Source organism: Ammospiza nelsoni, chromosome 3 (assembly GCF_027579445.1).
Source record: "Ammospiza nelsoni isolate bAmmNel1 chromosome 3, bAmmNel1.pri, whole genome shotgun sequence".
NCBI classification, from domain to species: domain Eukaryota; kingdom Metazoa; phylum Chordata; class Aves; order Passeriformes; family Passerellidae; genus Ammospiza; species Ammospiza nelsoni.
In genome coordinates this window covers 9,374,598-9,388,337 of record NC_080635.1, presented here as the reverse complement: position 1 = coordinate 9,388,337, position 13,740 = coordinate 9,374,598, and the positions used below count along the sequence as shown (strand labels likewise).

Sequence of the window (13,740 nt, the reverse complement as noted above, 5' to 3'; positions counted from 1 at the left end):
GCCTGCCTTTGCAGTGCACCCCTGTAGGAATGTGCCCCTTTATTGACGAAGTGACAAAACAATTTTATGTCTCTTAAAAAGGAAAAAAAAAATCTTAGAAGTTTCTCTCCTCAATTAGGTAAAAAGACACCTCATAAACCTTGGGGACTTCACCTCAAACTTAAGGATAGCCAACTGGACATGAGCCAAAACGTCCTGCCCAAGCAATTTACTAGGAAAAGAAGAGAACAAAGGAACTAATGGCTTTTGTGAGGTGTTTTACCAGGAGCAAGAACCTCTTGCCCTGGCTAGGGTTTTTTTTGTTATTTTGCCTTTTATTAAAACTTTTCTGTTTCCAACACTACCACAGAAGCATCCTGCTGATTTAATGCCATCTGAGGTGGCTGAGCTATCTGGTGTGTGATATAAATCTCCAAGAGCTTATAAGACCTAACTCAAAGAAACCCTGTATCATATTCCAGCACCTTCAGAAAAGTGGCACAAAAATTCATTTAATGTTTAATCCTTACAGCTGAACTGGTGCAATGCTCTATCACAGGCACCTGTGTATGCTGGCACACACATGCACACGAGTCTGAAGCCTCCCAGTTGATGCAGATGCTCACTGTACTCCTTCTCCACAGGGCTGCCTCATTCTAAGTGATGAGCTGAACCACACTTCTCTCGTTCTCGGTGCGAGGCTTTCAGGTGCCACTATCAGAATCTTCAAGCATAACAGTAAGTATTGAATTGGAAAACTTTACAGACAGAGTTATTCACACCTCAAAGGCAGGAATGATTTCTTTTAATGCTTATTTTGCTGTCAGTTGCCAGATGATGCTTTTGTCCAGGCAGGAGGATCGACTGCTTAATATTATGAGTGGTTTCTGATGGGAAAAATTATAAGTGCAGTACTATAATTGCTATTGTGTCTTTTTGACTTGCTGAATGACTGTGTGCTGCCACAAAAGTTTTATTGTTTTTGTCATTGTAGCCCAAACAGTAGAAACATACTTATAGACATGCCTGTTTCCAGCAGGTTCAGTGAAACCAGAATTACCTTACCATGGCATTCCTTTGAAGCAGATAGTCTGAATTCCCAGAGATCTAATAGCAAAGATGGAGATGGGTATATCAACAGCATCATCCCAAATATTCTTTGAAATAGTATTTTAGTATAGAAATCACACATTAACTTTGCAATTGTAAAGTTATCTTCTAAAATGCTCATGCTCTCTAACTTGTATTTAGTTAGTGTTGCTCTGGTTACTGTCAGAGATATTAGGACTGCCTTTAATGACAAGAGCTTCTTCTTTTCCCTTATTCCCCATTACAGTTCCCTTTTCTATCCTCACTACTGCCAGCAGGCAAGAAAGGTTTAGAAGCTAGTGTAGTGGTGAGAAATCAGAAGAGTGGTCTGATTACCTTTCTTAATGGCTAATACAGTCCCCTTCTTTACTAAGTGTTGCTTAAGGGAAGCAAAAATGAATTATGCATATGCTGTAAAAGGCCTAAGGAGGAGTTGGAATGAAAAGAACACCATAATTATACTATAAGATGTTGTTATACTTAATATCAGTTCATAATTTGGGCAAGAAGCAATTTCTGAAGATCATTCAAGTATTAAAGACCATCTGAACATTTTTACAGAATTAACTATTCATATAATAACTGTAGCATACCCCAGCTTGGTCCACTTCCACAAATGTGGATATGCTAAGCATGGTTGCCACACCAGTCTTTTCTCAACTTTTGCTCGGTTGTTCAAAGCCTTATCCCATTCAATCAGGTTGCATCACACCCTGAATTTTGACCTCTTACTACCCAAATCCAAACACTCTCAGCCTCTCCAACAACCTATGCCGTGTGCAGTCCAGCTGGCTTGTGTCACTTCCCACATCATTTTAGAAAACATTTCAGTTTGAGGAGTATGTTACTCTCAGCTGTGAAGATATCGCCTGGAGCTGTCACGCTTGCTTTAAGGAATTCAGTTTCTGACCATTCCTCAATATCTCACTCCCCTTACCAGAACCTAATGCCTAACCAGCTTGTTGCACTGACAGTAAATTAAAGCTGATGCTCTTCTGAATAATGGGTGAGCCTAAAAATAATAGTGAGTCCCCAAACAGCACTAGTCTAGCACTGGAAAATGCAGACAGTTGCTTTAAGGATCTTGGCAAACCTCGGTGGAAGCCCATCCAAGTTGCTTTGGAAAAACTCATTGGTTTCAAGATTAAAGTTCTTATTTGCCAAAGATTAAAGCCCTGTATGCCATTGCTGGGACATCACCTTAGCTTACTTCCAAAATGAAACTTCGGGAACTTTTGCAAGTGACAGGGTCTTTGGTGTCAAGATGACTTTGAGGTGTTAGAAAGTCTCTCTTTCTCAGCTTCAAGACTGAAGAAGAAGGCAGAATTTTTTGGCTTTCATTTTCAAGGTTGTTTATTGGCCTTTATTTAATACATTGTCTTTCTCTGACTTGCTGAGATCTGTCTAGCACATCAGTTTATGGCATACTGACCACCTTGGGGCAGTGTTATCTTTTATACTAAAAATTATGTGTAAATTATTTACAATAATTTTCTAATACTTATCACTTATGTTAGACAGTTTGTCTTTACTCTAAATTAATTTAAAAGTGTTACTATCACAGGAGAAGATGAAGGCTACGAAGAAGGAGAAAGACTGGATTAGATTCTTCTATTTTGTTTCTTGAACCCCCATTCTAAAAACTTTAAAATTCTACATTTTCACTTGGTGATAAATTCACTATCATTCTACTCAAACTCTTGTGGCTTGCAGCTCTTCACACAAAGCTGGTAATTGTTTCTAAGGATTAAAATCAAAGGCACAGGTGTCTTTGACTCCATGCCATGGTCTCTGAGCCTCCATCAGGGTCTCAAGTCTTCTAGGGCAGTCAGATGAATTTCTTGGGTTCAGACATGCAAGTACTCTTTGGAATTGAGTGACAGCTTTTGTTGTCACAATTTTGTAGTCCTGACTCTAAACTTCATTTAGAGAGAGCTTCACATGCCCATGCTTTCTCTCAGCCCACTCTGAGCCTCTCAGCTAGTTATTTCTGTGGTTAGAAAGTTGTGTCTTTTAGTATTTCCTTAATCATACAATGAGTTACACATCACTAACTAAAATCACTCATGCAGAGATGCATGTTGAATGCCTTTTGCTTTGGGGGAAATAAGATGTGTTTTGGGGGAGATAGCAGTGGAAAGCATAACCCAGCAGGGCTGATGCCTTTGTAGGATGCATGCTTTCCCCCAAAATGGAGCAGACAGCCTTGTGCCCTCTGTCTGTCAGGGAGTAGTGTAACACAAGTCAGTACAGCAAAAAAATTAAGGACCAAAACTGTACTAATTAAGTGACCAAAAATTCCAGCTTGGGTCGGGAGGGTTCTTTTCATTCAGACAGATTTTGTTTTGTTAGACCAGAGCTGTGTTGCTTGTGCTGCCAGAGTCATTCTTGCTCATGTGTGGGTATGTGACATATACAGGCATGCCCAAACTGTCAGACTGTGCTTATGCTGTTGTTGTCATGCTTAAGAATAGGGGAATTGAGCCATGCTCCATGTCACAGTGCTTGCTGTGAATGCAAGGTTCCTTCTGCTGGATTGGCCCTGTGCAGGAATAGAAAACTTTGCACTTTGAGCTACTGCTTTAAGATCTTTAATAAGCATTGATTTCACCATCAGGTTCTAACAAGAGCATAAATCTCTCTCCTCATTACTTTCCCTACTCTGTTATGGAAAAACTCTGTCTAAAGAAATATGATACAAAACTTTGTTCTATGATAAAAATATTTCACAGAAAAGAGAATAAATCTACCACTTTAAACTTGCTATGAAATACCTTTATCTTTCAAAGACTGTACTGTAGCTAATTCTGTAAAACTATTACTTTATTTCATGAAATCTGTAATAGAGGATTGATTTGTCATCTTTCAAAAGTAAATAATTATTATTTTATTATTGATAGAGGATTGTTTCATTTGTAAGATGAGAAAGAATCTCTACCTATTACCTAAATTATGTATAATGTAGTTCTTATTCTTATAGAAGTTAATGAAGTTCTATTTCAATAAGTGGGTAGCTCTCTTAGACATTTCACTTTCCATAAATTTCTATATAGCTTTTCTAGAACAGACAAAATCCTTAGACATCTATGCTTTTCCTAGGTGAAATAAAAGGCATCTGGATATCTTTCATTTTGACAAAAACATTGCATAGGTGTATGAGAAAGTTTTCAAGCCTTAAAGTAAATAATAGAAAAAAAATGTGCTGTGGACCTATAAGTCTGTTTTTATTTGGACATAGGAATGTGCCCTGCATCCTGACTGCCAGTGAACAATCCCTTCCTTGTAAACAGACAGGAATTTACAGGTCTGGGCTGAGAGAAATGCACAGGCACACACACCTACAGGTCATCTGTGTGAGAGAAATGTAACAGAATATTCCATTTTAGCCAAAATCTACTGAACAGGGCCTTCCCTTCCTGTGGGCTCTCATTAGCTCTGTCTCCAGTCTTCACCCTGCTAAGGGCATATCAATATTGGCACATGGGTTTTGGCCTTTAAAGGAGTTTTTCTGTGTCAGACATCTGTGACGTTTTGTTTGCAAGCAGCAAAGTTCAGCTCCCTGGAGCCCCTGCTCTGAATCACAGGTCTAGGGGATTTTAATTTTTTTTTCCATTTTATTTTAGGGTCTAAGCAGTCCTAAATGTATGCAGTAGTGTTTTAGTGGACTAAAATGATTCTGACCTGCCCACAAAGCACCTGCCTTTGTCTTCCCTGCTGTGGGGTGGACACCACTCAGGTTGCCATTTCCTAGGCAGTGATTTTTTTGGGAAGATAGGACAGAGCTGCAGTGCTGCACTGGAATTCAGGCAGCAGCAGTGTGCAGTGGGAAAAGGTGGGATGCTAAAACATCTCTCCACCACTGGGGCAGTAGTGGCCTGGGCTTGGCCAGTTTTTTTGCTGGAAGGTTTCTGGTATTACCCTCATCAGCTTTGGTCTCCAGGGAGTCTCTCCCACCTTCCCCAAGTGACAGGATTGGGGGTCCCTCAGTTAAATGGGGGCTAAACTCAGATGCTTTTTACTTTCTGGCTCAGGGAGAGATTGACTGGGTTTGGCCTTTTTTTCTTTTTTTCTTTTTAATTTCTAAGGCAATCTTTTACTAACATCACACATTTAAAAGCACTTTTTCAGGACCTCTGACCTTTATCTGGTTAAGTATTAGCCAAAATCCTTGACCCTTCCAATAAAACCTGAAAAGCAAAACCAAATATTTAACCATTAATCAGGCTGTGATTTTATCAAGGTGTTTCTCTCACAGCAGTTCTGGGTCTTATACTGGTATCAGGTGTTCCTTCAGTGAACAGATGAGGGTGTTATGGACTGGTTATATCCAAGTGAGTTCTGTTCTGACCGGCCTGTAAAAGAAGGCACCATACAAGGCTTAGGATTTGTTTATTCTTTCTAATTCTACTACATTTTTCCCATTAAGCAACTCAATTGCAGTCTCATTTTCAGGTTTAGATTTGCAATTGCCTGAAAAGTCAGTGGGAATGTTGGGACAAGGCACAGAACTCAGGCCATGGGGGAAAAAATATTTGCAGTTCTCTTCATTGCAAGGGATTGCAATGCATTGATTGCATTCAGTGAGCAGTCAGAACAAGTGATCCTATGAGGAGGGCAGGAAATTGCAAAGCATAACCAAGCACATTGGTCAGGTGAAAATCCAGCCTTAATCTGGTGCTTGGATCTGCATCTGAAATGGCAATCAGGGCAATGCATTCCTAGCTCCTCCTTACGCACCTTTTCAATGTTGTGAAAGTAGGAAGAGATTTTTTAGTTTCTCACAGATCAAGTAATTGACAACAATTGTGTGATGCAGGTGTGAGCTGTCCAGGTTTTCATACAAAACACTGTTTCCAGCTTGGACAACAATTGTGAATTAATGTTCATCCAAACTCTGACATTTCTCCCTCTACTCAGTCAAATTACTGCTTTGCAGTTCAGATACAAGTGCCATGAAGACACCTTGAGAATGCACAGCTACCTGGAGGAGCTGTACTTAAAAATGAAGGAAATTCTAGGTGGCAGAAGGCCTTCACCTTTCAGAGCAAATATATTCTCTAGCTAAAAAGAAAGAAAGAAATTAAAGAAAAACTTAAAAAAAAAAAGTGGAAACTAAGTACAACTAATTAAGCAAGCAAATAAAATGGGGGGGAAATTAAAGAGATAAGTAAGCAGATAAAAATTAGAAAGAGATCCCTTTGGTTGCAAAACTCCAAGAGTTTGTGGTGGCTTAGTACAAAATGGTTCCTTAATTTTTAAATTTTTTTTCTAACTGTGTAGGTAGCCCTTGAATTTCAGAAGAGAGGGCAGTGTTACAGCAGTTACAGAGTAGGATGAAAGGCACATTACCCACTAAGGTTTTGTGCTCCTTGAAGCCTCTGGCCACTATCAGAGACAAGATTGCTGCCCAGATAGGTGGACTGCAGCCTAATCCAGTTGGGTGTAATTCCCTGTGACACACACAGACGCTGCCAGGGCAAGGAGACTGGTCTGTCCTGCTCTCTGCATGCTGTGGCTGCCTTCCCCTTCTCTGCTTTGAGAAAGCCACATCTGACTTGCCAAGTGTGCACAGGGAGCTTTCTTGAGCCATTGCCCTTTACTTTCAGAGAGATTGGTATTTATTGAGGGGAGTCTCAGACTGTTGCTGTGGCTGCAGTGATCACCACTCCCACGTTCCAAACAAAGATACTTGTGTGCAGCCACGGGGTCAGTGCCACCTTGCATGAGAGTACAAAAGGGAGAAACTGAAAATCAGAGTTACAAGCACAAAGCAAAAAGAAGAATGTGATAAGAATAACAGCAGCCTGTTTATTTTAATTAAGCTGACATCACACAGGTTTCCAGCCCACACAGGGGAATGGTGATGACATCCCCAGCATTGCAGTGTAAGGATGAGGGGTGCAGACATCGTGTCTCCCTGATCATGCTGTGCTCCCTCCAGAAGCCTGCTGTCCCACCTGCACTGCAGGCAGCATGACACTCTGCCTGCCCAGGTTCAGACTTGCTCCAGCCCACTGGCAGTTTGTGTTCCTGCTATTGCTCTTGAATTAACTATGAGAGATCTCAAACAAGGATGATGCAAGTCCACCAACCCCACTGATAGATCTACTGTCCCCTCTTAGCAAACTTTATCCTCCATATCTGGGGAAAATGCTGTAAGGAGAAGGTGGAAAGTGAAACATGGATAGATTTGGTTGTGCTGTGACTGATTAATCAAGTCAAATTCTTAACTCCACCTCCTGGGCTGGTGAGCAGCTGTTGGCCATTGCTGCTGCAAACCCTGGGCTGGTGATGGTCAAACAAGGAAGGACTGTTATTTTCTCTATAACTGGTTATTCAGGATGGACTCATGCAGCTCATCATCTTAATATCCTAATGTCTCTCAATCTAACGATATTTAATGAGTAAATAATTTGATATCTGAAAGTCATCTGGGGTTGTGCTGTTGTTTTTCCTGGCATTCAGTAGATCCCACTTTCTCAAAAGCTTAAGCACAAGCACATAGAGCATTGTTTTCACCTTGAAGAACAGAAGCAGCCTTTTGTGGGGACTACTAAAGGTTTTTTTTCTTTCTGCCTGTTTCCCCTTTCCAAATGAGGCAATTAATAGATTAGTAAAATTCATTTGCACATGAATAAATTATGTGTTGACTATTACAGGCTTCAGAAAGGGTCACACATACATGTTTTTCAAAATGAGATGTCAGAAAGAATGTGAGATAGCCCTGATCCTGCAAACGGGTATGTTCTTAGCCTGTACTCCAGCAGAACATATTATGTGTAAAATCAGGGAACCTCATCCCTTGGAGAGGTTCTTCCAGTCTGAGGTCTCATGTTCCATGGTACTTTGGACAGAGGACCTATTCACAGCCATGTATTTTAAAAACAGAATTACATACTTTTCACTTCATTTCCTCTTTTCTTTTTTTCTTCTTTTCATGTGCGTGTGCTAAAACTAAATCTTCAAGCCATGCTTTTAGCTCAGAGGCAGAATGGCTTTTCTGAAGACAAGAGCCAATCTGGACTGACATATAGAACACTGAATTGAAAAACCCTGTGTGATTGAGAAAAGGGATTCAAAGGTCACAAAAGGATTTAGAAGACACTGACATCAGTAGAGGATAATTTGGTGGAGAAAAGGGGGTGTCCACATTTTACTGTGAGCTTTCTGTCATCCTGAGGGAGCCCTTTAAGAGGGTTTCTGAATATTGTCTACTTGAAACAAAAGACAAGTGAGCAGCTGCAAATTCTCAGCTTGGTTTTAACTTTCCCATATAAAGCACTGAAGAACTTTCATTTCCTTGATTGCCATCTAGTGGAAAGTGTGCTGTCTGCATTGCATTATTCCTAGCAGCATTCTCCATCTCAGAGCTCACTGAGGTGTGCAGGCCACTGCACCACTGAAACAAGGGGCAGCTGATATTGTCCATGCCTATTTTGTGCTTAGTAGACTACAGCAGGGACTTGCTAGGTCAAGTGCAGAGTGGCAGCTCGGTTACTGAGAACTTCACCTTCCACCAGCATCACTGAATGTTCCTAGGAAGAGGTAAAGCATCAGGATCTGGAAGGGTTCAGGACATAACCTGGCCTTCTCTCAGGGCACAGGTTACTCACAATGGCCAATTAATGTGCAGATGGCTCCATTCCCCTGGGGCAGAAACCAAACTAGGATCAGTATTAATATTTCTAAGGTGTATTTTTTTTCCTCAGAACAATTCATTTTACATATTGACTTTGTCCTATTGTAGAAGGTTGTATCAACTGTGTTGTGTTGCTGAAGCAAATGGGGTTATATTGTGGAAAAATGCCATTGATTTTCTCAGCCCATGGTTTGAGCTGATCTGTAGTGTTATTTGGGTAATATGAGACTCTACAGGATGTTGTTGGGAAACATTCTGAAATGCCAATCCAGATTCCTGAAAAGCGCCCAAATAATTCATTTTGAAGAGTGTCCATTCATTGGTGACACCAGAATGCTGGTGCATTGAGAGTCACATTTGGCCTGACCCTGATTTCTGTGGTATACTTTCTTGTTTCTTCCATATTTTTCAAAATTTCAATGGCTTTCCTTCAAGATATTTTTGATGACCCACACTCAGCCCTTAAGGAAGCAGCTAAGGATCATAACCTTGTTCTAGGCCTCCTTATATTGAAGTCCTGCCAGTGCCAAGCATTTGGGCACCAGATCAGTGTGTCCGTGCCATGTGCTTGTATCCACCTGCCTCTTCCTCTCTCATCAGCAACCTTCCACTTTCTTTCCTTCTTGAGGAGGACAAGACTTCTCTTGCTGCCATCCTTATGTGCTTCATGCAACCTTGTCAAAGCCTTTGCTGAAGAAATGCTTGTTGTTTGTGAGCTTGTGGTTGGAAAGCAACCAAAACTCACAACTGAAGCCTTGATAAATTATGAGAATCAGCAGCCCCTACACAGAACTGCTGGCAGTTAGCCTCAGTACTGAAGCAAAGTGATTCCCTTTTGCCTTTAAATACAAATGTATGCTGAGTATTTCTAGAAGTTTCCCAGATCAGGTAAATAATGGAAGCTTTTTATAACTCTTCTTGTCACTAAATTGCATTCACACTAATGAAAGGAATTGTTAGGTCTTGCCTAATAATAAAAGAAGTTTATCTTTAGGACACTTTTTTTTTTTTTAATGTTGTCTATTTCTGACTAGGAAAAGTAGCACCCAATTGAAAGTTCTTGACAAAAAAACTGCTAATGTTTTTCCTTCCTCCTTTTCCTTATTTTTAAATAAAGATATGCAGAGCCTCGAGAAGCTGCTGAGAGATGCAATAATATATGGACAGCCTCGCACCCACAGAGCATGGAGAAAAATTATCATCCTGGTGGAGGGCATTTACAGGTATGTCTGTGTGGTAGAAAGATGAGTATTCTATCATTTCTGAGGACAGAATGATGAATTGAGTGGGGCAAACTCTGACTCTAGGTATCTGAGGGAAATCTTAATGAGGGTGGAAGTTGCACTAACTTTCTGTGATCTCATGAATATGTTGATTTCCATTATGACAGCCTGAACCTTGTATCCTGTAACTCCAGTTAGATCCTGTACATTGTTCTGAATGTTGATTTAGCAAATCACAGTTGAGTGGGAGATGTACTGAGAGCAAGACAGGTAAGGTCATGTATGTTGTGCCAGATGTGATAAAGTTTGTGGAACTATAGTTGGTGAGGGGTTCTGCTGAGTAGGAGTTGTTCATTACACATGGGCAGGTCAAAAGACATCCACACAGAATTGATTAAGCTCTGCATGCCCACTTCTTGCCCAGCTGCTGAAATCTTAAGCTAAACTTAGGTTAAGTGATATCAGCACCTTTTTAGTAACTAGTGCTGGATCTAATAGACTCACACTTAAACAGGAAAATTGAAAGACTGGCTTTCAAAGAATTATGTAGTGGTATTTAACATAGCCCTAGTCCCTGGAGGAGTTCAAATGAGAGAAGTGCCTTTGAGAATGCATCTGATAATAGCAGCTTCATTAATACAGTGTAATTATAGAGCACCTAAGTCAGGTAGCTACACAGTGTGGTGCAGCTTACACCCAACCAGAAAAGCAAACAATCACTGGAGCTGAGCAGCAAAGCAGTGGCACCAGCCAGGCTCATCATCCTGGGCTTCATCCTGGCCACTGCTCCAGTCTGGAGAAGGCAACCAGGGAGTTCATGGAGGGGGAGCCACTCCTGGGCAGGAGTTGGAGAAGGGAAGGGCTGAAGAAGCAGGGATATGAACAGAAAGAAGGTTTGCAGGGATGTAGTCAAGGCTACTGCAGTGATGACAGGAGATAGGGGAGCAGGACAAGGATGGTTTGGGGAGTAGCAACACCTGCCCCAGAGAGAAGGAAACCAGAACCACTCATTCACAAGCCATGACAGGGTTCATGAAAGTGACATTAAAACTCTATATGTGGGGATTGTATCATGTGTTGCTGAAATACAGCCAGTCTCAATGGGCAGTCACTTATGCCATTTTACAGCAAAATGCTGGCACAGCTTAGCCAATTAGCTTTTTTTTTTGGTAAGAAATCTTCTAGGATCTCATGTCATCACTACTTCTTAGCTGTCAGTGCTTTCTTTTTGCCTAACATTTTCCATCTGTAACGAGACCAAATCAGTCCTTATCTAAACACCTGTCACTCAGAGGTGAAACAGGATCAACAGATCAGCTGATCCAAAGCAGGCTGAACATGTCCTTTCAACCAGAATAAACAAAGCAAAACTACAAATAAACATTGCTTGGCACTACTAAAAGAAAGCTTGGATTTAAGGGCTTTGATCACACAGAAATTAAGTGGACCACCAACATTTTACTGACAAATGTTCCCAAGGGTCACATGGCTGGCAGAAAAGGCTCCAGCTGCTGAGCTTTGTTCACTTTTAAATCCTTTGTCCTGAGTATTGATCACTAGGGAAGAAGGTAGACTGGTAACACAGAGGTGTGGATCAGTCCAAGAAATGGAACAAACCCACTGTTAGCTATTTAACTATACTAACTTGTAACTGTATTTCCAGATTTATGTTTGGTGTAGAGTTTTCTTTTCCTATATTTTTACAGTTCATTCTCAAATTAGCTTTTATTTGCCAGAATTCAAAAACTTTCAGTTGGAATGCAAAACAAAAGCACCTTAAACCTCAGAATACCTACTTAAAGGAACCATAAGTTCCTTCAGCTCCATAAAGGCTAAATAATGTTAAGACCTCTCATGCCCTGAGTGCCTATGCTTCTGAAAGACATAAGGTTCTGAAAGAACAAAGCTCAGGTCTCTAATAGTCTCTCATTGGAAACTGTCCCTAGCAGTAGCTAGGTTGGTTGGTTAGTTAGTTAGTTAGTTAGTTAGTTAGTTAGTTAGTTAGTTGTTTTCACAGTCTAAGCAGATCAGAAATTGGAGAGTGTGGTTTGGTTGTAAAGCAAATCTGCTGTGGCTTGAGGGTGAATGCCACAGTGTGCCACCGTGGCATGTCCCTGCCACCGCTTCCAGCCTTTGGGACATGTGACACTGCCAGGAGCAGGCTCACAGCACAGGCACTCTGAGCCTGTTGGTAGCTAAGAACTATGCAAAAATTTAAAAAAAAACCAAAAAAAACAAAACAAAAAAATCCAAGAAAACCAATTAAAAAAAAAAAAAAAAAAAAAACAAAAAAACAAAAAAAAGAAAGCTGGAGAAGGACAGAGTAGAAATACTCTTACTCTTTTCGTGTGTATGTTCTCTCCTTTCTTGGCCCGGGTTTTTGAAAGACTAAAATTTTCCAGCCCCATATTGGCTAATGATAGTTTTCTTGAAGGTTTGCCAAATGTCAAATTAACATTCATCCAGAGGGTTTAACAGGAGTTAGAGTGCAGTTAATGTATTCTTCTTACAATAGTTAATACTGCTTTTTTTTTTTTTTTCCTTAAGTTATGCTTCAGGGACAGAAAATGTAGAATTTAAATAACTTGGTCAGAGCCATTCTCCAAGTTAAAATATCTTGATTTGCAAGTTTGGCCTGGCAAATTTTTACAGAAATGCTTTTTCCAGAGAAGTAAAAGAAAACACTAAGCTTTCCTGCTTTAAAAAAATACTGTTATATGGGACACCATAGTCTTAGTATGATGAAGTTTATGGTATGGAAAGAAATTTGCCTTCTGTTTCCATTAGGAGTATCTTAAAGTGTTTACACTTACCAGCTGGCAAAATTTGAAAAGGGTCATTGTTAGCCAACATGAGCATTTCTGGAAATCAGACTTGTGTTTGGAGCCATAAACCACAGATTTCGCTTGGTTAAGGCAACTTAAGGCAAAATTGGCCCCTTGACTTGGGAAGCACTCAAGCTACATGTCAAATAAATAGCATTAGGTATGTTTTTGTTTGCTTTTTAGTGTCTCTATTATCTTAAAAAGAAAAAAATCATCAAAAGTAAATGTAACTCCTAGTGAAAGCTGATTTTTAACTTGGACCAGCCTAGGAGCAAATATATTCAGTTTGTGTTCCAAACTGAGGGAGACCATCTAGCCATCAATCTTGACTCCAAAAAGCATGAAGAAGTTTTGGCAGTAACCAGGGCACAAGTTAAACTGACTTGCTAAATAATATTTTTATTATTTGAATTCCAGCTAATGTTTTCCTTGGCTTCTACCATTTCCAGTTCAGGATTAATCAGTTACTGTGTTCTTCCATGGTTTGTGGTAGGCTTCTGCTCTCTTCCATGCATTTTTACTTAGGAGTCAGATAGGCCAAGGCTCAGGGCAGAAGTCATGGAGAATCAGAAATTGATCAAAACATATTGGTTTTCATTTGTTTGTTCCTTACTTTTAATTTAATTTGTGTATTTTCCCTTCCAGCTAAGAAAATACCTCTGATCCGTTAGATATTGTCCAATGCCTTTTCATGTGCATTAGAAGTTCCTTGGGATTCAATGCCAATAGTGTAGGAAATTTAGCAGGTTATTTTTTTTGTTTTTTATTTCCTGGGATTAAGTGACTGGATTTCCAGAAAAAAAATGAGGTAACATTTAATGTATTTGGCCAAGGACCAGCATTAAAGGTTAAAATTTCTATAATTTCACTGTTGAAATGGAGTTCTATTTGAGGGCAGAGTTGAACGATTTCCTTAAAATTATTACTGTAAACTACAAAACAGGGATTGTTGTATGAATGTACAAAGTTTATGTAAGAAAACAGT

The 13,740-nt window shown here is 40.1% G+C and overlaps 1 protein-coding gene across 2 annotated transcripts in view; it reads left to right on the top strand.

The window, feature by feature from the left end:
• Nucleotides 1-13,740, top strand: part of SPTLC3 (serine palmitoyltransferase long chain base subunit 3) — an 82,382-nt gene that overhangs the window by 46,457 nt on the left and 22,185 nt on the right. For both annotated transcript variants that reach the window (XM_059468333.1, XM_059468334.1), the window contains exons 6-7: nucleotides 624-717; nucleotides 9,825-9,930. In XM_059468333.1, the coding sequence (XP_059324316.1) occupies nucleotides 624-717; nucleotides 9,825-9,930 (200 nt within the window). The remainder of the gene's footprint in view (nucleotides 1-623; nucleotides 718-9,824; nucleotides 9,931-13,740) is intronic.